General features: G+C 42.0%; 1 protein-coding gene across 3 annotated transcripts in view; it reads left to right on the forward strand.

Annotated features, from left to right (window-relative positions):
• The first annotated feature begins 2,463 nt into the window (after positions 1-2,463).
• msh3 (mutS homolog 3 (E. coli)) overlaps positions 2,464-27,945 on the forward strand; it is a 139,481-nt gene continuing 113,999 nt past the window's right edge. For 2 of the 3 annotated variants that reach the window (XM_065011763.1, XM_029638506.2), the window contains exons 1-6: positions 5,888-6,057; positions 6,528-6,773; positions 6,918-7,034; positions 7,301-7,418; positions 7,591-7,730; positions 13,035-13,201. In XM_065011763.1, coding sequence (XP_064867835.1) covers positions 5,983-6,057; positions 6,528-6,773; positions 6,918-7,034; positions 7,301-7,418; positions 7,591-7,730; positions 13,035-13,201 — 863 coding nt within the window. In that variant the 5' untranslated portion in view covers positions 5,888-5,982. Of the gene's footprint in view, positions 2,751-3,002; positions 3,121-5,726; positions 5,807-5,862; positions 6,058-6,527; positions 6,774-6,917; positions 7,035-7,300; positions 7,419-7,590; positions 7,731-13,034; positions 13,202-27,945 lie in introns of those variants that run through there. The other variant, XM_065011764.1, reaches the window with a different exon arrangement.

Consider the following 27,945-nt stretch of genomic DNA (forward strand, 5'->3'; position numbering starts at 1 on the left):
CCGATTATGCTTGCACCAATCCAATGCTTTTAAAATGCATGAGTTGAAATGAAAGTGTGAACACTTATGGATGCAGGGTATCAGAACACGGCTATTTATTTCCCCAAAACCAATTTGTTCCCCCAATCCCCCTTTCCACTAACCCCTCAAAATCCAACAACCCTATAGTCACATACCCCTAATTCCATCTCCCTCTCGCCCCTTCCCTCCATTTCATACCTTAACTACAGACACAGGTAGTCCTGTAGCCGCAGCAGCCTCCGTCACCAGGGCTGAGGACCTCCTTTTCATACCCCGTTCATGATAAGACACAAGGGTACCCCTGATGTTAGCCGTTATGAGATTTCTTCCTACAACAACAAAGATATATGAAATATTAAATTGCAACATTTAAGTGTTTCCTTGTCTTTGAACAAGAGCATTCAGGCCTTTTGGTCTAACTGAAAGGTAGTTAGCCTTTGCCAGCAAGACCAAAAGCCCTTGGTCATTATAGTAGGAGCCAGTCTTTTCATTATACTGCACTCACATAGAGCCTATTGCAGGTTACAATATGAAGCAAATGAAAAGCACTTAAAGCTGCAATCAGCAGTAGAAACAATAAAGCATCTACCATGTTCCTGTTTGATTAAAAGTTATGGGACGGGGCTGGAAAAATGTTTACCACTCAAATTCACAGCAAGGGCTATGGATGCAAGGACTGAAAATCAATGCTACAACAAACATTGGAGTAAAACAAGCTTTTATTTGGGGTTCTGGTGGGGTATGACAGTTGAAATAAGCTCACAATGCATGTATAAGTTATATATTCAAAACTCAATGGGTACATATTGTAGAGGACTGCTAATTCCTATGTAGGTGACATTACATTACTGCTAATTCCTATGTAGGTGACATTACACTACTATAGCTGAGACACATAGTAAAACAGGTTGGGCCCCATACAGGATATCTCTCACACACACACACTCACTGTAATCATCCAGAACACTGTCACAACAGGATACTCCTAGCCACAGGTGCTAGCCGGCAGTTCGGCCACAACTCCCCTGAAGATAGGGACGCATACGCTCTTACACACTGACCCCAGAAGACAGGGACGACGCACATACAGTACACACATAGCTGCCGAGGACACCCAGATAAGACACCCACAGATTGGCAGAAAGCCTAGACTTAGAGACAAACTAACACACACACATAATCTCCCTCCCAGCCGAACATTGTGTGACTGAAGATAGCGCACACACCAGATCTCCTTTTCAGCTGAACGGGTTGTGACGACCAAGAACAGGCATGGCAGGATTCTACGATGACGGACAGACAACAGAGCCAATGCCGGATGACTACACCCCAGCCTGATCCAATCCGAAGATCCGATCTCCTAGATATCAACCCACTTTCTGTTCTGTATATGAAGCTTGTACCCATTGTTAGCTAGTGTCTTTTTTGCTAGTCTCTGATGAGCTAACAGAGGGGCCCGTATATACGCTGTACCAGATATCTCCACTTTGAAATAAACCTGTCGCTTGTCGTACAATCTACCACCTTGTCTGCATCGATCCTTGACCGACTCACCCTTTATCATATCCCATTATCAACAATATCATTAATTTAAAAGTCTCAAAAATTGATCTCGAAACGGCTGATTTCCCCTTTAAAAAAACAAATGACAAGTTGCTAGCTAATCTGACTAAAGATTTCACCTGTTGTAGTGTTTTACTTATTCTTTTGAGACAAACATCGAAGGGAATTGTTGAACATACCTTGAGTGATGGGAGATGTCATCATTGAGTGGGAACAGACTAGAATGGGAACAAATAAATTATATTTAGCTACAACGTGAGGATGGCTAGCTAATCTTTTTATAGCTAGCTACTGTAACTAACATGCTTTAGGTGCTACTAGCTATATTAGCTAGCTCAGATAGTATGCAATTATGAAAATCAGCAGTATGCAATTTTGAAAATCAGCGTCTAAACAACTCTCCAAGTTATAATTAAATGTTGCTTTTATAAGAACCACACTTGCCAATGACATAATTCAGTTGTAGAAGATCTTTCCTTACCTGTATAGTAAATATTAAATGGTTCATCTCAAATACAATTTCACGCGAAACCAAGGAATTTGTCTCTGAAAACTTTGGGTATGGCTTCTATAGTGAAAATGCGCACATAGTCTCAGTTAACATCACCATTGAAAGGGTCGCGTATTGCACAGTACGATGTGTGGTTTGAATAACTTTTCAGAGGTAACACGAGGCGTGTGGGATACCATATGAATTGTGTGATTGGTAAGATTTGTCCACCTTTTAAAGGGGTGATTGGTGGTTTATCAGGTGCACCCAGCAGCCTCTTGGGGCATTTTTTCTTCCCTTTTTCGTCTCACAAAGTGTACTGAATTCGCACTTCATAACCATGGGCGATAGGTGGCGCTGTATACACTTTTCAGTTGGTTGCCATCCGCAATTACAAATTTAAAGAAGAAGAAGCGAGGAAGAGACCCGCGTATTCGGAAATATCAAAGCTGGAAAAAAGCATGCAATTAATTTTTCGTAATGCATGAGACTTTATATTCGCAAATTATCTGTGAAAATGCCTAAATCAATCAAGAAGTCCTGCACTACCCAGACATCTATAAGTAGCTACTTCGGCGGGTTGAGCAGCAGTGCCCCTGACAGAAACGTTCAATCCGGTATTATCGGTAACTCTGTTGAGCTATGCGCTGGGCTGAAACCAGGACCTAAAGGAAAGGTAAGGACACAGACAGTGCGCATGTTATTGTGTAACTGTATACAAATAAAGCATTTAACTCCGACATAGCTCAACCAAAGTGCATGACAGAGTTGTGAGAAAGCAATGGCTTTATACTTTGCATGTAACTATTGTTGTTAGCTAACGTTTACTTGTTCGCTCTCACACACATCTATATCAATGGTCTTGTGTCGCACACTATGAATTAAGTTGTATTTTATTTCCCTCTTCTGTGTTCTCTGTATTGTGCAGCATAAGCATTCTCCGAATAATAATAATGGTGGGTCATTATTGAAACGAGCCAAATTGGCCCATAATGGACAGGAAAAGGAGGACATGAATTATGAGGTCATATCCTGGCGTGTCGATGGTGAGCACCCCTAGCCGAATGCCGCGTTCAAGACAACTCGGAACCCGGAGACGCTGACATTTCTGACTTGGAAACGCGTTGAGAAAGATGAGCACTGAGTTTCCCCACTTGGAAAGTATCAAAATCAACCAATAGGAAGCTTCACGCTTTTTTAAACTTTGCATATGTATATCAGAGGTTCCGATTTCAGAGTTGTCTTGAAAGCACCATAATACATCAGACTTGATAGTAAGGTCTCAGTCTGAAACAAAGCAATATAATTACTTGGAATGTTTTTTTATTTTTAAAATTTGTATTTTACCTTTACTTAACTAGGTAGTCCAGTTGAGAACAAGTTCTCATTTACAACTGCGACCTGGCCAAGATAAAGCAAAGCAGTGTGACAAAAACACAGCATTACACATGGAATAAACAAACATACATTCAATAACACAATAGAAAAAAATGATATTTAGCGCCGCACCCCCGCAGCTATTTGCCCAAGCCTCCCCAGCTTCTCCTTCACCCAAAACCAGATAGCAGATGTTCTGAAAGAGCTGCAGAGCCTGGACCCGTACAAATCAGCAGGGCTAGACAATCTGGACCCTCTCTTTCTAAAGTGCTGTGGGCAGCTGGGAGGAGGTGCTCTTATTCTCCATGGACTTTAGTGTCCCAAAACCTTTTGGAGTTAGAGCTACAGGATGCAAATTTCTGTTTGAAAAAGCTAGTCTTTGCTTTCCTGACCGACTGTGTATTGGTTCCTGACTTCCCTGAAAAGTTGCATATCGCGGGGACTATTCGATGCTAGTGCAGTCTGCCACAGGATGTTTTTGTGCTGGTCGAGGGCAGTCCGGTCTGGAGTGAACCAAGGGAAATATCTGTTCTTAGTTCTACATTTCTTGAAAGGGGCATGCTTTTTTAAGGTGGTGAGGAAATTACTTTTAAAGAATGACCAGGCATCCTCCACTGACGGGATGAGGTCAATATCCTTCTAGGATACCTGGGCCAGGTCGATTAGAAAGGCCTGATCACAGAACTGTTTTAGGGAGCGTTTGACCGTGATGAGTGGTGGTCTTTGACCACAGACCCATAGCGGATGCAGGCAATAAGGCAGTGATCACTGAGATCCTGATTGAAAACAGCAGAGGTGTATTTGAAGGGCAGGTTGGTCAGGATAATATATATGAGGGTGCCCATGTTTATGGATTTAGGGTTGTACCTGGTGGGTACCTTGATGATTTATGTGAGATTGAGGGCATCTAGCTTAGATTGTAGGACGGCCGGGGTGTTTAGCATGTCCCAGTTTAGGTCACCTAACAGAACGAACTCTGAAGATAGATAGGGGGCAATCAATTCACATATGGTGGTCCAGGGCACTGCTGGCAGCTGAGGGGGCAACAGTGAGAGACTTATTTCTGGAGAGATTCATATTTTTTATTTTTTTTACCCATTATTCTCCCCAATTTCATGGTATCCAATTGTTTAGTAGCTACTATCTTGTCTCATCGCTACAACTCCCGTACAGGCATACTGCTTCTTAACACAGCGCCATCCAACCCGAAAGCCAGCCGCACCAATGTGTCGGAGGAAACACCGTGCACCTGGCAACCTTGGTTAGCGCGCACTACGCCCGGCCCGCCACAGGATTCGCTGGTGCGCGATGAGACAAGGATTTCCCTTACCGGCCAAACCCTCCCTAACCCGGACGACGCTAGGCCAATTGTGCGTCGCCCCACGGAAGGTTGCAAGTTCAAACCCCCGAGCTGACAAGGTACAAATCTGTCCTTCTGCTCCTGAACAGGCAGTTAACCCACTGTTCCTAGTCATTGAAAATAAGAATGTGTTCTTAACTGACTTGCATAAGTTAAATAAAGGTAAAATTTTTATGTTTTAATTACAACAAAAAAATATATTAAAAAATCGGCCGATTAATCGGTATCGCTTTTTTTGGTCCTCCAATAATTGGTATCGGGCGTTGAAAAATCATAATCGGTCGACCTCTAGTCCTTATACAAACTATCCACAGGAAAGTATTATTAAACCGACATTTCAAAACACTGATACTGCCGTTGAGATTTCAATCTCCTGGCACATGGGCAAAACCATATAAACACCTACAAGAGCTTGGTAGGTATGCGTGCATCATGTGCATGTACTTACATTGTGCACGTGTATACGTGCATGTACTTGCGTGTGCACATGATTAACGAACAAGCTGTGAGAGCCACGCACAGAAACACAAATTTTGAAGTGCGATTAATAATACTTTCCTATGGATATTTTATTTCAGATTTCCAACAATATAAGGATGAAATCAGTGGACACTAGGTAGACTAACTTCAAATGAAGTTTATTCAACATTCTGACATGTAAAGGAGCTGTTAACTATTTTAGAAGATTCAAATTAGAGAGTGGAGGCTTGTCCAGTCCACACTCAGAATTAGAGTAGGCACCCCCCTGAAAATGTTAATCCAAATCAGAAAATGATTTACCTTGAGAGAGAGTGTATAAATATGTACTTACTTTGAAATAATTCAATTTGCCTGCAATCCACACTTTGGGTTTGTTTACACAGCCACTACCAGTTTAAATTTGATCCTTATCCTCTTATCCCTTTTTCCTATCAGAAATCAGGGCCCCCTCCTCTCGAGGGGCAGGCAGCCTCTCCTCTTCCACCCTGGAGAGACTGAAGGGCTTCGTCTGCCTAGTGAGCCCCAAGGCAGAGGCCCTCCTGGGCCCGGGAATGCGGGTGGCGGGCCTGAGGATGCAGGTGGTAGGCCTGAGGATGCAGGTGGTAGGCCTGGTGATGTAGGCGATGGGTGTGCTCATGGAGGTAATGGGCCTGGGGATGTAGGAGGTAGGGAGGCTGTGGCCCACAGAGAAATGACTGGCGATAAAGAGAGACAGAAAAGCGAAGAAGAGCAGTGGCGGAGTCCAGAGCCATCATCCAAAAAACAGGTAGGAGATCATCATCACCTTTCTCTTTGATTTTCTCCTAATTAATTGTATTCTGTAAGTTTGAAACTGTATGTTAAAGTTGCACTATGTAAAAATCGCTCCGGCATTAACTAGTTGCTAAAATTCGAATAGTTTGCTTAATTTCAGTTTGTGACAAAAGAAGCAAGTATAGTGTAAAGAGTCATTGTACCATCTACACTGCTGTGAAGTATGTTCTCCATAACCAAAAATATTGTATTTTCAGCTGTTTGAAGCTGCTGTACAAAACCAAAAGTAAAAGATGCAAAAATTCAACTTAAGAACAGGAAGCATAGCAATAGTACACATATATAACAGATCTAACGCTTCTTACTTGCTTTCAATGAGAATGACACATCTATAACACATTTCTATGTGAATTTGGTCATGTCACCCAAAAAGTTACATATTGCAGCTTTAAATGGAAACTTTATTGTTGTGATCCTTCCTAGGCTCTCAGCCTCATTCAGTTTGCCAAGCCAGGAGAAGGAAGAAGAAGAAGAAGAAGGGGGGGTGTAATGAAGACTCCTCCAGGAGTAGGGGGTGAAGTCTCTGTGACCAGTACCCCCTGTGGGATCTCTAAGAGTGGGTACACTCCTCTGGAGCAGCAGTATCTGCAGATTAAAGAGCAACATAAAGACGCTCTATTGGCTGTGGAGTGTGGATACAAGTACAGGTTCTTTGGCGAGGACGCAGAGGTGAGAGGCGTGTGTGTAGAGTGGCGAAGAAGCTGAACATCTTCTGTCACCTGGACTATAACTTCCTGATGTGTGTTAATCAATGTGTGTATGTAGATCGCAGATGTTTAGCTCCCTTGCTGTCACTGGTTTGTGTGTGTGTAGAAAGCAGCGAAGCAGCTGAACATCTTCTGTCACCTGGACCATAACTTCATGACGTGTAGCATTCCCACACACCGCTTGTTCGTTCACGTACGACGCCTTGTCTCCCAGGGCTACAAGGTGTGGAACAGGGCAGATTCAAGGTTCTCCAGTCAGGCCCATTACTGTTGCAACTCATTATCGAAGTCAAAGGGCAGAGAGAGTATTTTAAGTAATGCAATGTGAAATGTTTTAGGTTTTACAACTGTTAAATGTCACCATAGCCTTTGTTTATGTGTGATGTTATTGTCTGCCACAGATTAATTATTAATTTAGGAAGAAAAATAATTATTTGTTAGTGTGTCTGATTTACGTTTGATTGACTGTGATTGGTTCCCTCACCTCAGGTGGGCGTGGTGAAGCAGACAGAGACGTCGGCCATTAAGGCCTCCGGAGCCAATAAGAACACTTTGTTCACCCGCCAACTCAGCGCTCTCTACACAAAGTCTACACTGGTGGGGGAGGGTATCCTTACATATGCTGGTGTGTGTGTTGTGTTATTCACCATATCCATACAGGTGATGTATGGACCGGGCATTAGAGTAGTCAACTGCTCACGGCTGCAGTAGTTTCCTCCTGTGTGTGATGACTTCAGCCCACTATAGTGTGCTTATTGACCCTTGACCCTGGGTATCAGATGTCAACCCAGTGCATAGTCTGGTTGATGTGGAGGAGGGGGAGTGTGATGATGTGGTGACAGATCCTCCAGAGAGCTACCTGCTCTGTCTCAGTGAGACCTGGGATAAACCCAGAAAACAACTAACCATTGGGCTGGTGGTGAGTACACACTCAATTGTACGCACATGGGCTCAATGTGGGGTAATTCAGACCCGAGTTATGTGCACGTAAATTAAACTTCATTCCCCATTTTACGCACTTTTCTCTCTAAGCGTATTCTTTACACACGTGGAAACCATGAATAAAATTGCGCGAACCTGCCGGTTCCAAGTGGAAAAAGCATTTATTTACTTCATTTTTTTACGATAGAAATAACAGCATACTCCATGCACTGTCATTTTTAAATTGATAAGACCTAGGTAAATGCGTAATCAGTTTGGATAAGGTGATTGTGTATGTGTATAGGCCAAATAACAATTGTTTTAGATCTATTTTACCTTATCACTGGATATTAATGTCAAACCAGTCATGGTAGGAAATGGAAAAGCATATCAACATGTATTCTTTATGCTCGAAGATGGCGCTGGAGAGGATTGCTGCCGTTTCATGGGCTCTTAACCAACCGCGCTATTTTGTTCGTTTTTTTTTTGTGCATAATGTTGCTACTACCGACTCTTATGACCGAAAATAGCTTCTGGAAATCAGAACAGCGATTACTCACCTTGAACTGGACGAAGTATTTCTCTTTAATGAGTCGGACGAGAGGGATTTACTCCAGACACCCGAACAGGCCCTTATCCCGTCATTTGCAGGAGAAAGAAACAGAAAAGATAACGGAAAGAGATTGGAGTGCCTTGTGAGGATCTGCCGAAAAGTGGGTAATCTGGCCTTGCCATCCGTACTACTGGCCAACATACAATCGCTCGAAAATAAATTGGGACAAGCTCAAAGCATGTATATCCTACCAACTGAACATCAATAACTCATATCTTATATTTCACCAAGTCATGGCTGAACGACGACATGATTAACATACAGCTGGCAGGTTACACACTGCATCGGCAAGATAGAACAGTTCTTTTGCCCATCTTAATTTTTATTGGTCAGTCTGAGATATGGCTTCTTTTTTTTTTTTCAACTCTGCCTAGAAGGCCAGCAACCCGGAGTCGCTTCTTCACTGTTGACGTTGAGACTGGTGTTATGCGGGTACTATTTAATGAAGTTGCCAGTTGAGGACTTTTGAGGTGTCTGTTTCTCAAAATAGACACTAATGTACTTGTGCACTACTGAGCAAGTGGACCGGGGCATCCCACTCTTTCTATTCTGATTAGAGCCTGTTTGCGCTGTTCTGTGAAGGGAGTACTACACAGCATTGTACGAGATCTAAAGTTTCTTGGCCATTTCTCACATGGAATAGTCTTAATTTCTCAGAACAAGAATAGACTAACTGGTTTCAGAAGAAAACACTTTGTTTCTGGCCATTTTGAGCCTTTAATCGAACCCACAAATGCTGATGCTCCAGATACTCAACTAGTTTAAAGAAGGCCAGTTTTATTGCTTCTTTAATCAGAACAACAGTTTTTAGCTGTGCTAACAAAATTGCAAAAGGGTTTTCTAATGATCAATTAGCCTTTTGGCTTATTGGATTAGCTAACACAACATGCCATTGGAACACAGGAGTGATGGTTGCTGATAATGGGCCTATGTAGATTCCATTAAAAATAAGATGTTTCGAGCTACAGTAGTCATTTACAACATGAACAATGTCTACAATGTATTTCTGATCAATTTGGTGTCATTTTATGGGACAAAAAAATGTGCTTTTCTTTCAAAAACAAGGACATTTCTAAGTGACCCCAAACTTTTGAACGGTAGTGTACATTTATTTGTCTATTTTTTTTAAAGCCCTGTCAAGTTCAAGTTATTGCTATCATTGACAGCCATTTTCGGTGCATTTTTGGTGCACGATATCTAAGGAAGTTTCGAGTTTGTTTGCCTGAGGTAGAGTTTCTAATGATAAGCTGTAGACCACATGATCTACCAAGAGTTTTTCATCTGTATTTTTCATAGCTGTCTACCTACCACCAGCACCACTGATGCTGGCACTAAGACCACACTCGATGAGCTGTACACCGCCAAAAGCAAACAGGAAAATGCTCCATGGGGCGGCACTCCTAGTGGCCGTGGACTCTAATGCAGGGAAACTTAAATCTGTTTTACCTCATTTTTGTCAGCAAGTTAAATGTGCAACCAGATAGGGGGAAAAAAAACTCTCGACCACCTTTATGCCACACACAGAGACGCGTACAAAGCTATCCCTCTGCATCCATTTGGCAAAGCTGACCATAATTCTATCCTCCTGATTACCTACAAGAAAAAACTCAACCAGGAAGTACCAGTGACTCTCTCTCAGTAAGGAAGTGGTCACATAAGCACAAGCTACAGGTCTATTTTGCTAGCACAGACTGGAATATGTTCCGGGATTCCTCCGATGGCGTTGAGTACACCACATCAGTCAATGGCTTCATCAGTAAGTACATCAAGGAAATCATCCCCACAGTGACTGTACGTACATACCCCAACCAGATACCATGGATTACAGACAACCTCCACACTGAGCTAAAGGGTAGAGCACGCCACTTTCAAGGAGCGTGACTCTAACCTGGAAGTTTTATAAGAAATCTCGCTATGCCCTCCGACGAACCATCAAACAGGCAAAGCGTCAATATAGGATTAAGATCGAATCATACAACACCGGCTCCAACGCTTGTTGGATGTGGCAGAGCCGAGAGCTGCCCAGGGGGACAAGCTAAATTACTTATATGCTCGCTTCGAGGCAAATAACACTGAAACATGCATGAGAGCACCAGCTGTTCTGGACAACGGTGCTATTCATTGACTACAGCTAAGCGTTCAACAACAGTGCTCTCAAAGCTCATCAATGAGCTAAGGACCCTTGGACTAAACACCTCCCTCTGCAACTGAATCCCAAACTTTCTGACGGGCCGCCCCCAGGTGGTGAGGGTAGGTAACAAAACATCCGCCACGCTGATCCTTAACATGGGGTCCCCTCCTGTACTCCCTGTTCACTCATAATTGCATGGCCAGGCACGACTCCAACACCATCATTAAGTTTGCCTAAGACAACAGTGGTAGGCCTGATCACCGACAACGACGAGACAGCATTTTGGAAGGAGGTCAGAGACCTGGCCTTGTGGTGCCAGGGCAACAACCACTCCCTCAATGTGATCAAGACAAAGGTGATGATTGTGGACTACAGGAGAAGGAGAACAGAGTATGCCCCCATTCTCATCTATGGGGCTGCAGTGGATCAGGTTCAGAGCTTCAAGTTCCTTGGTGTCCACATCACCAACAAATTAACATGGTCCAAGCACACCATGACAGTTGTGAAGAGGGCACGACAAATAATTTTCTCCCTCAGGAGACTGGAAAATATTTGGCATGTGTCCTCAGATCCTCAAAAGGTTCTACAGCTGCACCATCGAGAGCATGGTTGCATCACTGCCTGGTATGGCAAGTGCTCGGCCTCCGAACGCAAGGCACTACAGAGGGTAGTACGTACGGCCCAGTACATCACTGGGGCCAAGCTTCCTGATATCCAGGACCTCTATACCAGGCGGTGTCAGTTAGGCCATAAAAATGGTCAAAGACTCCAGTCAACCTATGCTAATCTCATTAGCCTACGTTAGCTCAACCGTCCCGTGGGGGACCCACCGATCCTGTAGAGGTTTGAATTATTTCTTATTTTCATTGATTTAAAAAAAATATATGTATTTTTCTTAACTGTATTGTTGGCTTGCTAAGTAAGCGTTTTCCTTTAATGTCTACACCTGTTGTATTCGGCTGATGTGACAAATAACATTTTGATTTGAAATGATGGGTATGCCCCTTTCCTCAGTGAAGTATGAAATGCTGTGCCATTATGCTGAATTTGAATGGTATGGCCTTTATAACTTGCAGGGATGAGAAATAGGGAGCCAATTTGTTTACTGCACTTATTTCCATGACTGGTCACAACTTATTTTCTCATGGCTCACTCTTGTCCCTCTGCTCAGACATATGGTGAGCGATATGTTTGGAACCTCAAATCACAGTTTCAAATCGCAATGCGTATCGTGAGGTCCCTGTTAATTCCCAGCCCTAGTTTTCTTCAATTTGTAGGCTATAAGTTAAATATTATTAGCCACTATCGGTAGCGACCATAAGTAATTAATAAATATTTAATAATTTAGTGTTTGTTTCCTTTCCTTACATTCATAGAATTCCATTCCTTTGTTTGACTTAGCCTAACTTTATTTGTTTCTTCAATAAACGCTGTCCTGTTATTGTTATTGAGGGTCAAGTAATAGTGGATACTATTTTATGAAGTCGCGATTTATTTTTACTATATTTGTAATTGGCCATGTACAGTAAGCTTATTAAACCATTACTTTGAACTTGACACACGGCGCAAGACATGGCACTTGTCATCGCACAGTTTCATGATCACTGCGGGAAATTAGGGTATATTTGATCATACTATTCTCCATATTATAATTATATTACTTCCAATTTTACCATTTGATGAACTGAATATGGAAGCTTTCAGAATGAATCAATTAATAATTTCTGCGTAAAGGCTCTGTTTTTCTATTCCATTCCGTTTACCTTTCTTTCCTCTGTCTGTGTAGTTGTTCCTGAGGGTCGCTATCAATAGTGGATAATATTAGGCTAAAGTAGTGCAATAATTTGGTACCGGCAGCCTATTTGAATCATTATATAACTCAGACCACACTTAGCATGGTTCGCAAGGACTGGACCGTTGTCATTACAGTTCCATGATTATTGAGGAATAGGGTAGATTTATAGGACTATTATTCAACCCCTATTGTGCACTTTTCTCACTTTCCAATATTTTATGGATTGAATCACTTACAAAATATATAGATTTAAAAATTTTTTTTTTTATGTAAACGCTTTGTAAACTATTTTTCATTATCCATACTTTCCTAACCCTAAAAAAAATATTCTGATCTTGTAGATAATTTAATCTACCAATTGGTGCTGAAATGGAAACATATATATATATATATCTCTTAACCCGTTCTCTCAATGTATTCTAGTTAGTCTGTCGCCAAAATTCAAAATAAAGAGGAACAGTATTTAAAGGGATGGCTTAAGATAAGTGTCCTGAAAACCCTGTTGAATGAAAACACCACAAAAATATGTTCGCCAGCAAGTGGGCAGATTTTCAGCGGTTTAATTAAATGTATTCATTGTGCGCCAGAGAGCCACACTTGCAGAGCGCATTACGCGCCTGCATAAGATACTGTAAGTCTGAATACCAACTACTAAGAAGTGCGTAGGAAAGGTGTGTGTATAGGAAATGTATATCTTTCTTAAGTCTGAATCGGGCCAATAGTGACTGGCAGAAATTGCTGTGTGTTTGTATGTGTGTGTTAGGCGGTGCAGCCCAGTACAGGTGACGTGCTGTTGGATTGTTTTGTGGACGGCTCAACGCGTTGTGAGCTGGAGGGGCGAGTCTTAAAGGTCAACCCTGTAGAGATCCTGGTGCCCTCTGACCTCTCAGACTCCTCCCACCGACTGCTGCTGAGCATCGTCACCGCCAGGTAACCTCTAACCCTGACGTCTCATTCTCCTCAGGCTGCTGAAGAGCACTAAAAGCTTTTGTTTTCTACAAAAGCAAAGGTGATGCATCTCCCAAATAGACTGGGACATCAACAACAGCCTAGTTTCTGGTTGGTTTGGAAAATAGACATGAATACATTTGACCTCTTACACAGCCTGATTCTGCTCTGGCCTCTGCATATATTAAAGTATTTTCTTTTTATAGCATGCAATGAGAGGGAGGGAGATTCAGAATAGTGATGGGGCTGGGATTCAAACCCACGTTGGGGTTGTGCATGTGTACTACAGGTGGTGGTGTTTCCCGCTAGACCAGCCTAGGGCACAACCTCTGCAGTTGTGCCGTCTCTGACTGGGTGGCAGTGCTAGGTGCTGAACACTAGGGGGAAGTAAACGTCTGTCAGAGAGAGAGAGAGCGAGTGAGAGATACGGTGCTCGCCTATGATCTACCCTTTAACCCAGAGTTAATTTAAAGTCATTGTTCTGGTAAGCATGAGTTTCCACTACATTTTTTACACCAGTCAATTCCTTTTTAAATTCATGAGGGGATGTGAACAAGCAAACATTGTTGTACGTTCTCTAAGTGACTGTGAACACTAAGGAGAAGGTGATGTCAGGCTCTCATCTCCATTCATCTTAAAACATGGCTCCCCAACCCTGTTCCTGGGTTTCGCTCCAACCCTAATCTAGCACACCTGATTCTGATAGCTGGTTCATAAGCAAATCGGTTTACTTACAACTGGGGTTGGAGTGAAAACGTACCGGGGGGTAGCACTCCAGGGACAAGATTGGGCAGCCCTGATGTAAAGATTTACTCCTCACTGCTGATGGTCTCTGGGTGATGTCATTTATGAGTGAGTGGCTGCAGGATGCAGGAATGTCTTTGTTCTCATTTTCTGACTTCTCTCTTTCTTTCACAGCTTTCTCTCTTATTCCATTCTGCCATGTTTGTGTGAATCTCTTAACCTGATCTCCTCTGCCCTCTCTTCTGTTGAAGAGGGTGTGGTGTGTGTGTGTGTGTGTCAAAAAGCAGATGTCACTTTCTCCTGACCTTGTGAATTTCATGTGCATTGTCTGAAAGTTGTTTTTATATGGTTAGCCTGGTGTGTTTTTTATTATTTTATTTAATCTTTATTTAACTAGGCAAGCCAGTTAAGAACAAATTCTTATTTACAATGACCGCCTAACCCGGACGATCCTGGGCCAATTGTGCGCCGCCCTATGCGACTCCCAATCACGGCTGGTTGCCTGGAATCGAGCCATGGTCTGTAGTGACGCCTCTAGCACTGAAATGCAGTGCCTTACACCGCTGCGCCACTCGGGAGCCCTATATTGTGTGGATATCATCTTCTGCATGATGACATGTGTTTTAGCATCTCTGGGTGCTACTAACGTTAACTTGTCTCTGGGGTGGGCTAGCCAGAGAGGCCCCTTAGTAACGGTCTCTGTGTGGTTGTCACATGGCTGTCGAGTGCCCAGTTAATGAGATCCTGGGAGGGTTACAATGTAGTGTGTGAAGTCTTTCACTCTGCTAAAATGTAAGACCCTTAACAGTTTCACTGTAATATTCACATGCGTAGGGTTGCAAAATTCCACCCGTGATTTCTGGGAAACTTTCCCCAATTCCCAGGTTAAAGGAATTTTGCAACCATACAAATGCACACACTGATGTCAGTGTTGGACTTGTGAGGTTTTCCAGAAATTTGGGGAATTTTGCAACCCTACCCATGTGAATGTTACGGTGAAAATAAGTATTCAACCCCTTTGTTATGGCAAGCCTAAATAAGTTCAGGAGAACATTTTTGCTTAACATGTTACAATTGTAGAAAAGTGAGAATTCACTTTGTCTACGGATGACAGAGAATGAGTGTAGGGGTCTATGATCCTGCTCTTGATATACCATCTAACTCTATTATCATGTGAACGCTATAAGGCCCGTAATCCTATCCAGTGGGTATGCCAAGGTTGCGAGCCTTGCGTCACCACTCGGAATCAAATCAAATGTATTTATATATCCCTTCTTACATCAGCTGATATATCAAAGTGCTTTACGGAAACCCAGCCCAAAACCCCAAACAACAAGCAATGCAGCTGTAGAAGCACGGTGTATGTATTTTGTCCCCCCCCACACCAAACGCGATCACGACACGCAGGTTAAAATATCAAAAACTCTGAACCAATTATATTAATTTGGGAACAAAAGCATTAAACATTTATGGACATTTAGCTAGCTAGCTAATTTGTCCTATTTAGGCAGCTTTGCTGTTGCTAGCTAATTTGTCCTGGGATATAAACATTGAGTTGTTATTTTACCTGAAATGCGCAAGGTCCTCTACTCCACCAATTAATCCACACATAAAACGGTCATCCGACTCGTTTCTAGTCATCTCTCCTTTTTCTAGGCTTTTTCTTCTCTTGACTTTATATTGCGACTGGCAACTTTCATAAATTAGGTGCATTATCGCCACTGACCTCATTCGTCTGACCCCACGTGGGTATAACCAATGAGGAGATGTCACGTGGGTGACTTCTATTTTAGCCCTTGGCAACGCAGATGCTCGTTGGAGCTCGCAATAATTTAATAATAAAGATTTCTAACAAGGAGCTAATATCTTGCAATCAATGGCCGAGCATTAAGTTATTGAGTTAACCTTAGCTCAGAGATGCACATTTGGAGACCAAGTATATATGCTATGTATGTTGTGAATAACATTTACCATTAGACATTTCACCAAATAATAATTCAAGAAATATTACTCAAATGTGAGAGCTACATTTAAAAGTAATCCGATTTATTACAGTTCCGCAATAAGAATACAATTAGCAAATGGTACATAACAGAAATCTTCACGATAAAAATAATACAAAATAGTCCAAGTCTTAACAGCATAGAACATTCACCACTATGATATACAAACCTAGATCGGTTTACCAATGACTCCACGATCAGTGTTTAAACCATGACCAACATCTGCTCTTTAATTACTTGTTCTTTTTACTTTTACTTTTTTTGTTTGTTATTTGTTTCTTAACTGCATTGTTGGTAAAGGGCTTGTAAGTAAGCATTTCACTGTAAGGTATACAGCTGTTGTATTCAACGCATGTGACAAATAAAATTTGATTTGAATTTAAACCCAGTTTTTATTCTTCCAAGAGCACTAAAATCCCAGTATCTCCCATAGTCTAATTAACATCACTTTGTGAGCAAATGAGGTGAGAAGGGAGGTAAAGGCAAAAAAGGCCATGGTGGCAAAGTAAATACAATATAGCAAGTACAACACTGGAATGGTAGTTTTGCAATGGAAGAATGTGCAAAGTAGAAATAAAAATAATGGGGTGCAAAGGAGCAAAATAAATAAATAAATAAAATACAGTTGGGAAAGAGGTAGTTGTTTGGGCTAAATTATAGGTGGGCTATGTACAGGTGCAGTAATCTGTGAGCTGCTCTGACAGTTGGTGCTTAAAGCTAGTGAGGGAGATAAGTGTTTCCAGTTTCAGAGATTTTTGTAGTTCGTTCCAGTCATTGGCAGCAGAGAACTGGAAGGAGAGGCGGCCAAAGAAAGAATTGGTTTTGGGGGTGCCCAGAGATGTATACCTGCTGGAGCGTGTGCTACAGGTGGGAGATGCTATGGTGACCAGCGAGCTGAGATAAGGGGGGACTTTACCTAGCAGGGTCTTGTAGATGACATGGAGCCAGTGGGTTTGGCGACGAGTATGAAGCGAGGGCCAGCCAACGAGAGCATACAGGTCGCAATGGTGGGTAGTATATGGGGCTTTGGTGACAAAACGGATTGCACTGTGATAGACTGCATCCAATTTGTTGAGTAGGGTATTGGAGGCTATTTTGTAAATGACATCGCCAAAGTCGAGGATTGGTAGGATGGTCAGTTTTACAAGGGTATGTTTGGCAGCATGAGTGAAGGATGCTTTGTTGCGAAATAGGAAGCCAATTCTAGATTTAATTTTGGATTGGAGATGTTTGATATGGGTCTGGAAGGAGAGTTTACAGTCTAACCAGACACCTAGGTATTTATAGTTGTCCACATATTCTAAGTCAGAGCCGTCCAGAGTAGTGATGTTGGACAGGCGGGTAGGTGCAGGTAGCGATCGGTTGAAGAGCATGCATTTAGTTTTACTTGTATTTAAGAGCAATTGGAGGCCACGGAAGGAGAGTTGTATGGCATTGAAGCTTGCCTGGAGGGTTGTTAACACAGTGTCCAAAGAAGGGGCGGAAGTATACAGAATGGTGTCGTCTGCGTAGAGGTGGATCAGAGACTCACCAGCAGCAAGAGTGACCTCATTGATGTATACAGAGAAGAGAGTCGGTCCAAGAATTGAACCCTGTGGCACCCCCATAGAGACTGCCAGAGGTCCGGACAGCAGACCGTCCGATTTGACACACTGAACTCTATCAGAGAAGTAGTTGGTGAACCAGGCGAGGCAATCATTTGAGAAACCAAGGCTGTCGAGTCTGCCGATGAGGATGTGGTGATTGACAGAGTCGAAAGCCTTGGCCAGATCAATGAATACGGCTGCACAGTAATGTTTCTTATCGATGGCGGTTAAGATATCGTTTAGGACCTTCAGCGTGGCTGAGGTGCACCCATGACCAGCTCTGAAACCAGATTGCATAGCAGAGAAGGTATGGTGAGATTCGAAATGGTCGGTAATCTGTTTGTTGACTTTGCTTTCGAAGACCTTAGAAAGGCATGGTAGGATAGATATAGGTCTGTAGCAGTTTGGGTAAAGAGTGTCCCCCCCCCCTTTGAAGAGGGGGATGACCGCAGCTGCTTTCCAATCTTTGGGAATCTCAGACGACACGAAAGAGGTTGAACAGGCTAGTAATAGGGGTGGCAACAATTTTGGCAGATAATTTTAGAAAGAAAGGGTCCAGATTGTCTAGCCCGGCTGATTTGTAGGGGTCCAGATTTTGCAGCTCTTTCAGAACATCAGCTGAATGGATTTGGGAGAAGGAGAAATGGGGAAGGCTTGGGCGAGTTGCTGTTGGGGGTGCAGTGCTGTTGACCGGGGTAGAAGTAGCCAGGTGGAAAGCATGGCCAGCCGTAGAAAAATGCTTATTGAAATTCTCAATTATGGTGGATTTATCAGTGGTGACAGTGTTTCCTATCTTCAGTGCAGTGTGCAGCTGGGAGGAGGTGTTCTTCTTCTCCATGGACTTTACAGTGTCCCAGAACTTTTTAGAGTTAGTGTTGCAGGAAGCAAATTTCTGCTTGAAAAAGCTAGCCTTGGCTTTTCTAACTGCCTGTGTATAATGGTTTCTAGCTTCCCTGAACAGCTGCATATCACGGGGGCTGTTCGATGCTAATGCAGAACGCCATAGGATGTTTTTGTGTTGGTTAAGGGCAGTCAGGTCTGGGGAGAACCAAGGGCTATATCTGTTCCTGGTTCTAAATTTCTTGAATGGGGCATGTTTATTTAAGATGGTTAGGAAGGCATTTAAAAAAAATATCCAGGCATCCTCTACTGACGGGATGAGATCAATATCCTTCCAGGATACCCCGGCCAGGTCGATTAGAAAGGCCTGCTCGCTGAAGTGTTTCAGGGAGCGTTTTACAGTGATGAGTGGAGGTCGTTTGACCCATTACGGATGTAGGCAATGAGGCAGTGATCGCTGAGATCTTGGTTGAAGACAGCAGAGGTGTATTTAGAGGGGAAGTTGGTTAGGATGATATCTATGAGGGTGCCCGTGTTTAAGGCTTTGGGGGGGTACCTGGTAGGTTCATTGATAATTTGTGTGAGATTGAGGGCATCAAGTTTAGATTGTAGGATGGCTGGGGTGTTAAGCATGTTCCAGTTTAGGTCGCCTAGCAGCATGAGCTCTGAAGATAGACAATCAGTTCACATATGGTGTCCAGAGCACAGCTGGGGGCAGAGGGTGGTCTATAGCAGGCGGCAACGGTGAGAGACTTGTTTTTAGAGAGGTGGATTTTTAAAAGTAGAAGTTCAAATTGTTTGGGTACAGACCTGGATAGTAGGACAGAACTCTGCAGGCTATCTTTGCAGTAGATTGCAACACCGCCCCCTTTGGCAGTTCTATCTTGTCTGAAAATGTTGTAGTTTGGAATTAAAATTTCTGAATTTTTGGTGGTCTTCCTAAGCCAGGATTCAGACACAGCTAGAACATCCGGGTTGGCAGAGTGTGCTAAAGCAGTGAATAGAACAAACTTAGGGAGGAGGCTTCTAATGTTAACATGCATGAAACCAAGGCTATTACGGTTACAGAAGTCATCAAAAGAGAGCGCCTGGGGAATAGGAGTGGAGCTAGGCACTGCAGGGCCTGGATTCACCTCTACATCGCCAGAGGAACATAGGAGGAGTAGAATAAGGGTGCGGCTAAAAGCAATAAGAATTGGTCGTCTAGAACGTCTGGAACAGAGAGTAAAATGATGTTTCTGGGGGCGATAAAATAGCATCAAGGTATAATGTACAGACAAAGGTATGGTAGGATGTGAATACAGTGGAGGTAAACCTAGGTATTGAGTGATGAAGAGAGAGATATTGTCTCTAGAAACATCATTGAAACCAGGAGATGTCATTGCATGTGTGGGTGGTGGAACTAATAAGTTGGATAAGGTATAGTGAGCAGGACTAGAGGCTCTACAGTGAAATAAGCCAATAAACACTAACCAGAACAGCAATGGACAAGACATATTGACATTAAGGAGAGGCATGCTTAGTCGAGTGATCAAAAGGGTCCAGTGAGTGGAGAGGGGTTGGGGGTCACGGCGATTTAGACAGCTAGCCAGGCCATCGGTAGCAAGCTAGCATAGAATGGAGGTCTGTTGTTAGCCACCTCTTGCGTTCCGTCAGTAGATTAGTGGGGTTCCGTGTGGTAGAGGGGATTAATCCAAATCACACAACAACAACAAAAAATAAAAACAATAGATCTAGTTATAGAGGCCCAAGAAGAAACATAATAATAAAAATAAATAAATTGTCCGATTGTCTATTCAGATAGCAGCCGGTAAGACAGCTAACGGTTAGCAGGCTGCAGATGGGAGTTCAGGTAAGGTCGCGACGGAGGAGCCAGCCGGATCTCCTTCGGGTAGATAACGTCGGCAGTCCAGTTGTGAAGGCCCGGTGGGGCTCCGCGTAGGCAGTAAAACGGGTCTGGATAGGTGACTGCAGCCCAGGAGCGATTGATGGAACTCAGGAGTGATTGAAGGAGCTGGCTAGCTCCGGAATAATTGATGTTTGCTCCGGAATCGACGAAAGCCGATAGTCACACGGATAGCAGCTAGCTAGCTGTGAGATCCGGGTATGAATGTCCAGAGAGCAGTTGAAATCCAGGTACATGGAGAGAAAAATTGGTCCGGTATGTTCCGTTCTGAGCCGCGCTGCGCCGTACAAAACTGGCGATAGATTTTCAAGCTAAAGGATAGCTGATGACCACAAACCGTGGTTAGCTGAATACTAACGATTTGCCAGTAAAGAAGCGAACTAGCTTCTGAACTAGCTTCTGGATTAGCTACTGGCTAGCTCCTGGCTAGCTTCTTGGAGTTTCTGGCTAGCTTCTGGCTAGCTTCTTGGAGGATTACAGATTTGAGGTAAATAATACTTTTTTATAAATATAAATTGGTGAGGCGGGTTGCAGGAGAGTGTTTTGAAGATGAGTTGATGGAAAATAAAAATCTAAATAAAATGTATGTGAAAAAAGTTGTAAATATATATATATATATATATATATATATACAGGACAAGACGAGGACAAAAGACGTCTGAACTGCTATGCCATCTTGGTTTGAGATAGTTTAGCATAATTTTTGAATGACTACCTCATCTCCGTACCCCACACATACAATTATCTGTAAGGTCCCTCAGTCGAGCAGTGAATTTCAAACACAGATTCAACCACAGACCAGGGAGGTTTTCCAATGCCTCGCAAAGATGTGCACTTATTGATAGATGGGTAAAAATAAGAAAAGTAGACCATGAATATCCCTTTGAGCATGGTAATGTTATTTATTACACTTTGGATGGTGTATCAGTACACCCAGTCACTACAAAGTTACAGGCATCCTTCCTAACTCAGTTGATGGAGAGGAAGGAAACCGGTCTGGGATTTCACCATGAGGCCAACGGTGACTTTATAGCAGTTAGAGTTGAATGGCTGCGATAGGAGAAAACGGAGGATGGATCAACAACATTGTAGTTACTCCACAATACAAACCTGAATTACAGTGAGAAGAAGGAAGCCTGTACAGAATACAACAAATCCAAACCTTGCATCCTGTTTGAAGTAGTACTTTAGTGTCTTATTGCAAAAACTTATTGACCTGAATACAGTGTTCTGTTTGGGGCAAAAAAACTATTTCTAAAGCATAGTGATGGCTGCATCATGTTTTGGGTAATGCTTGTCATTGCTAAGGACTAGGATGTTTTTTAGGATAGAAAGAAAAGGAATAGAGCTAAGCACAGGCAAAATCCTAGAGGAAGACCTGGTTGTCTGCTTTCCAACAGACACTGGGAGACAAATTCACCTTTCAGCAGGACAATAATCTGAAACATTAGGTCAAGTATACACTGGAGTTGTTTACCAAGACGATATTGAATGTTCCTGAGTGGCCTAGTTTCAGTTTTGACTTAAATCGTCTTGAAAATCTATTGCAAGACTTGAAAATGGCTGTCAACGATAGTCAGCAATAGACAACAACAAACTTGAAAGGGCTTAAAATGTGTTTTTTACACTACCGTTCAAAATTTGGGGTCACTTAGAAACGTCCTTGTTTTTTTAATGAAAAGTGCATTTTTTGTACATTAAAATAATTCATCAGAAATAGTGTAGACATTGTTAATGTTGTAAATGACTATTTCCAGCTTTTTAATAAAAAAAGAAGGCGTAGAGGCCCATTATCAGCAATCACCACTCTTGTGATGGTGGCATGTTGTTAGCTAATCCAAGTTTATCATTTTAAAAGGCTAACTGATCATTAGAAAACCCTTTTGTAATTATGTTAGCACAGCTGGAAACTGTTGTCCTGATTAAAGAAGCAATCAAACTGGCCTTCTTTAGACTAGTCGAGTATCTGGAGCATCAGTATTTGTGGGTTTGAATGGCCAGAAACAAAGACTTTCTTCTGAAACTCGTCAGTCTGGCCAAAATTACCCAACTATGTGTGGGAAGCTTGTGGAAAGCTACTCGAAATGTTTGACCCAAGTTAAACAATTTAAAGGCAATGCTACCAAATACTAATTGAGTGTATGTGAACTTCTGACCCACTGGGAATGTGATGAAAGAAATAAAAGCTGAAATAAATAATTCTCTACTATTATTCTGACATTTCACATTCTTAAAATAAAGTGGTGATCCTAACTGACCTAAGATGGGAATTGTTACTAGGATTAAATGTCAGGAATTGTGAAATTGAGTTTAAATGTATTTGGCTAAGGTGTATGTAAACTTCTGACTTCAACTGTAGCCTTGTTATTGTTACTTTTTATTAAATGTTTTACTTTAGTTTATTTAGTACACATTTCTTAACTCTTTCTTGAACTGCATTGTTGGTTAAGGGCTTGTAACCATTTCACATTAAGGTCTATGTTCTACATACAGGTTGATCAGAACCATTGGTGTGTGAAATTGATTATTTGGAATGGCTGAGTGTATTGGCTATTGATTATAGTGATCAAGTCTACCCAGTGGTGTGATGGTGTTGAAGGGCCTGTCTATAGCTGGTATTTTATAACCATCTCTAGCTAGAATGGAAGTCAGCTGGAGGCATGCTGCTTTGTCTGTGTTTTCAACAATTGAATCCTACAGACTAATATATGGTTCTTCGTTGCAATGGTTCAATTGGTTGTCTGTGTTTGTGGAGTGTGTTGCTGTTAAAGAGAATCCTCCATCTCTCGCTCTCTCTCTCTCTGCCACATGTTTGCTTTGGTTGTCTTGGAAACAGCAAGAGATGACAAAGCCACAGAGTCCTTGAAATCACAGGAGAGAGAGAGAGAGAGACTTTCATAGGAATAAATACTTGTCAGGCACAAGCAAAATATGGGTACTGTATGATGTTGACAGACATTGAAGTTTCAGTAAAACAAATAACATTTTATTTGAAGGGTTATGTTAGTTATATTGCTCAACTTATAGATGCTGTTATAGAGCATTATGACACATTATAATGAAGCAATAAGGTCATTTCCATGAGCACCAACATGTCAAGTTCATAGGAGCATGTCAAATGAAAGATAAAGGGCTTTACACTAGGGGTTTGAACTAACTTTTAAGTGATGTTCGGATCCTTAACAAAATTCCTTAGTGAAGAATTTAAAAAATAATTCCCCCCACAAAATTAAAATCACAGTGCAGTTATCACCAAAAATATTATTTTCATGTTATAGGCTAACTTAACGGTAGCCTATAAAGGCCTGGGGAAAATTGTGTCATTTAAGTAAAACCAGAAAGGAAAAGGCGAGCTGTAGGCTACCTTGGTGAATTTGCGAGGCATGCAAAACAAGACATTGCGAAATACAGATTACTAAGACATTCTTTCTGCCTGCCCCCTCCCTCGCGCTGGCTCGCCTGCCCTTCGCTACTGATGCGAGTGGGTGTTCAGTCTTCGGCCTGTTGTGTGTAGAATATCCTAGCCTATTCATTGATGATGGGCCCTGCTGTACTGAAATTGCGAGACATTGTAAGCCTGGAAATTGCCAGATACAGCATTCTATTGCAAAATGCAGCAGATATTTAGGCCTAGTGCACAATTCTAACTCTGTCTGTCTGGTGGCTGACCTGCCTATACTGTTCTCCTCCCCTCTTTCCCAGTCCCTCGCTAGCTCGCTATGAAAGATGCAGGTGTTTGTGTTCTCGGAAGTACCAGTCTCCTCCGTTCCAAAAATACTGAATCTTCCATTGGCTCTGTTTGCGTAGACTGTGTTAGACCCCTTAAGAGTCTATATTAACATAAGTACAACTCAGAGTATGCTTTTTTGTTCTTCTGAAATAGACTACATTCTTCATATGTTTCTTTAGACCTGTCCAAAGTAAATAAGGGATTTATTGTGATGGTGTAGGCTATATTAAATTGATTTATTAGACATTTTAAAATGTAGATGTTCCAAAGGTCTGCATCAGTGGCTTGTAGGTGTGTGGAAATCAGGAGATGCTAAATGTGTTTATGCTAATTAACGTTTTCTGTCATTACCGTGAGACGGGCAGTTATTTGCTTGACAATCACCGGCTGACACAATTTCATGACCGCCACAGCCCTAGGCATATATTCATTTCTCAGTGTCCATCCCAAAAATGTGGAATAAGCAGGCTTTGATTTCTCGTCAAACAGGTGGAAAAGGGGCTCTTAGAAAACATCTACCAGAAAAAGTATTAAAATGTTTTAATGTACAACACTTATAACTAATATCAACACTTACAGTGAATTCAGACAGTTCACATCCCTTGTTTTTTTCCCCCTCCACATTTTGTTTTCTTACAGCCAGAATAAAAAAAGTTAATGTGCATTTTGTTGTTACTGGCCTATACACCCCATAATGTCAAATAGGAATTGTTTTTTTGAAGTTTTTGCAAATGAATAAAAAATGAAAAGCTTAAATGTCTTGAATCAATACATATTCAAACCCTTTTTATGACAAGTCTAAATTAGGTCAGGAGTAAAAATTGTGCTTAACAAGTCTCGTAATAAATTACATGGACTCACTCACTGTGTGCAATAATAGTGTTTGACATGATTTTTGAATGACTACCTAATTTTTGTACTCCACACACACTTATCTGTAAGGTTGAGCAGTGAATTTCAAACACCGATTCAACCACAAAGACCAGGGAGGTTTTCCAATGCCTTGCAAAGAAGGGCACCTACTGGTCGATGGGTAAAAAAACAAAAAACAGACAATGAATATCCCTTCGAGCATGGTGAAGTTAGTAATTACACTTTGGATGGTGTATCAATACACCCAGTCACTACAAAGATACAGCCGTCCTTCCTAACTCAGTTGCCGGAGAGGAAGGAAACAATTCAGGGATTTCACCTTCAGGCCAATGGTGACTTTAAAACAGAGTTTAATTAATGGCTGTGATAGGAGAAAACTGAGGATGGATCAATAACGTTGTAGTTACTCCACAATACTAACCTAATTAACAGAGGGAAAAGAAGGAAGCCTGTACATAATAAAGATATTCCAAAACATGCATCCGATTTGCAGTATTACTTTAGTGCCGTATTGCAAAAAATGTGGCGAAGCAATGAACTTTTTGTCCTGAATAGAAAGTGTTATGTTTTAGGGCAAATCCAATACACCACATTACTGATTTAGAGAATAATAATCGTCAAATGTTGCACAATCCAGGTGTGGAAAGCTCTTAGTCTTACCCAGAAAGACTCACAGCTGTAATCACTGCCAAACGTGCTTCTGCAGAGTATTGACTCGGGTGTGAATAAGTTATGTAAATGAGATATTTCTGTATTTCATTTTCAATAAATGTGTAAACATTTCTAAAAATGTGTTTTCACTTCATCATTTTGGGGTATTGTGTGTAGATGGGTGAGAAAAATATATATTTAATCTAAACTCAGCAAAAAAAGAAACGTCCCTTTTTCAGGACCCTGTCTTTCAAAGATAATTCGTAAACATCCAAATAACTTCACAGATCTCCATTGTAAAGGTTTTAAACACTGTTTCCCATGTTTGTTCAATGACCCATAAACAATGAATGAACATGCACCTGTGGAACGGTCGTTAAGACACTAACATGCTACAGACGGTAGGCAATTTAAAACTTAGGATATTAAAGAGGCCTTTCTACTGACTCTGAAAAACACCAATAGAAAGATGCCCAGAGTCCTTGCTCACCTGCGTGAATGTGCCTTAGGCATGCTGCAAGGAGGTATGAGGACTGCAGATGTGGCCAGGGCAATAAATTGCAATGTCCGTACTGTGAGACGCCTAAGACAGCGCTACAGGGAGACAGGACGGACAGCTGATCGTCCTCGCAGGGGCAGACCACGTGTAACCTGCACAGGATCGGTACATCCGAACATCACACTTGCGGGACAGGTACAAGATGGCAACAACAACTGCCCGAGTTACACCAGGAACACACAATCCCTCCATCAGTGCTCAGACTGTCCGCAATAGGCTGATGGGCTTGTAGGCCTTTTGTAAAGCAGGTCCTCACCAGACATCATCGGCAACAAAGTCACCGTTGCTGGACCAGACAGGACTGGCAAAAAGTGCTCTTCACTGACGAGTCGCGGTTTTGTCTCACCAGGGGTGATGGTCGGATTCGCGTTTATCGTCGAAAGAATGAGCATTACACTGAGGCCTGTACTCTGGAGCGGGATCGAGGTGGAGGGTCCATCATAGTCTGGGGCGGTGTGTCACAGCATCATCGGACTGAGCTTGTTGTCATTGCAGGCAATCTCAACACTGTGCATTACAGGGAAGACATCCTCCTTCCTCATGTGGTACCCTTCCTGCAGGATCTTCCTGACATGACAATGCCACCAGCCATACTGTTCGTTCTGTGTGTGATTTCCTTCACGACAGGAATGTTAGTGTTCTGCCATGGCCAGTGAAGAGCCCGGATCTCGATCCTATTGAGCACGTCTGGGACCTGTTCGATGGGAGGGTGAGGGCTAGGGCCATTCCCCCCAGAAATGTCAGGGAACTTGCAGGTACCTTGGTGGAAGAGTGGGGTAACATCTCACAGCAGCAGTATAAGGAGGAGTTGCACTGCAGTACTTAATGCAGCTGGTTGCCACACCAGATACTGACTTTTGATTTTGACCCCCCCTTTGTTCAGGGACACATTATTTCATTTTTCTTAGTCACATGTCTGTGGAACTTGTACAGTTTATGTCTCAGTTTTTTAATCTTATGTTCATCCAAATATTTACACATGTTAAGTTTGCTGAAAATAAACATTACAGCCTGAATTCCAAATAAACTCAGCAAGAAAAGAAACGTCCTCTCACTGTCAACCGTTTCTTTTTTTGCTAAATTTATTTGGAATTCACGCTGTAACACAACAAAATGTGGAATAAGTCAAGGAGTATAAATTCTTTCTGAAGGCATTGTATATTTAGTTTCGGTTATTTTTTCGGTAACATGGCCTTCTCTTACCAAAAATCAACATATCTTTAAGATATTTGAACATTTCTATAATACAGCATTTGGAGGGAGGATAATGAAAGTTCAAAGAAGTAACATGTAAAGGTAGACCAATCAATTAGTTATAGTGTTTGTACAGATATCAATTTACTTTATTAATTGATTTAAAACAAAATTCTGTTACCAAATCTGTAACAGAATTTCAGAAAAGTCATTAACATCAATTCAGCAATTGAATTGGCTACAATGCGGAATCATAATAGTCACAAACCACAGTTAGGTCACCTGCTAATGTTCTCCCTTCCGCTGGAATACTGTTATGTTCAGTTAATAACTTTTTTTTCTGTTGTCTGGTGGTCAACCCCTCACTCTCTTCTCTTTCTTCTCTCTCTCCAATTAATGTCACCGCTCCCAGCTCTTATTGACACCTACTCATGAGCCCCATCTCTTTCCATTTACTGTAACCAGCATCCTCACCCACTGACTGACACCAGACGTCCATGGATGTTGAAGTCGTTTACATACATTTTTCGGTTGGTCCGATTATTGTTTTTTTTTTAACTCAAGGTGTCATGTCATAGCTGACACCCCATTCTTTCTGCAGACATATTTTAATCGTATTTAACAGAATTTTGGGAGAACA

Source organism: Oncorhynchus nerka, linkage group LG27 (assembly GCF_034236695.1).
Source record: "Oncorhynchus nerka isolate Pitt River linkage group LG27, Oner_Uvic_2.0, whole genome shotgun sequence".
Classification (NCBI taxonomy): Eukaryota; Metazoa; Chordata; class Actinopteri; order Salmoniformes; family Salmonidae; genus Oncorhynchus; species Oncorhynchus nerka.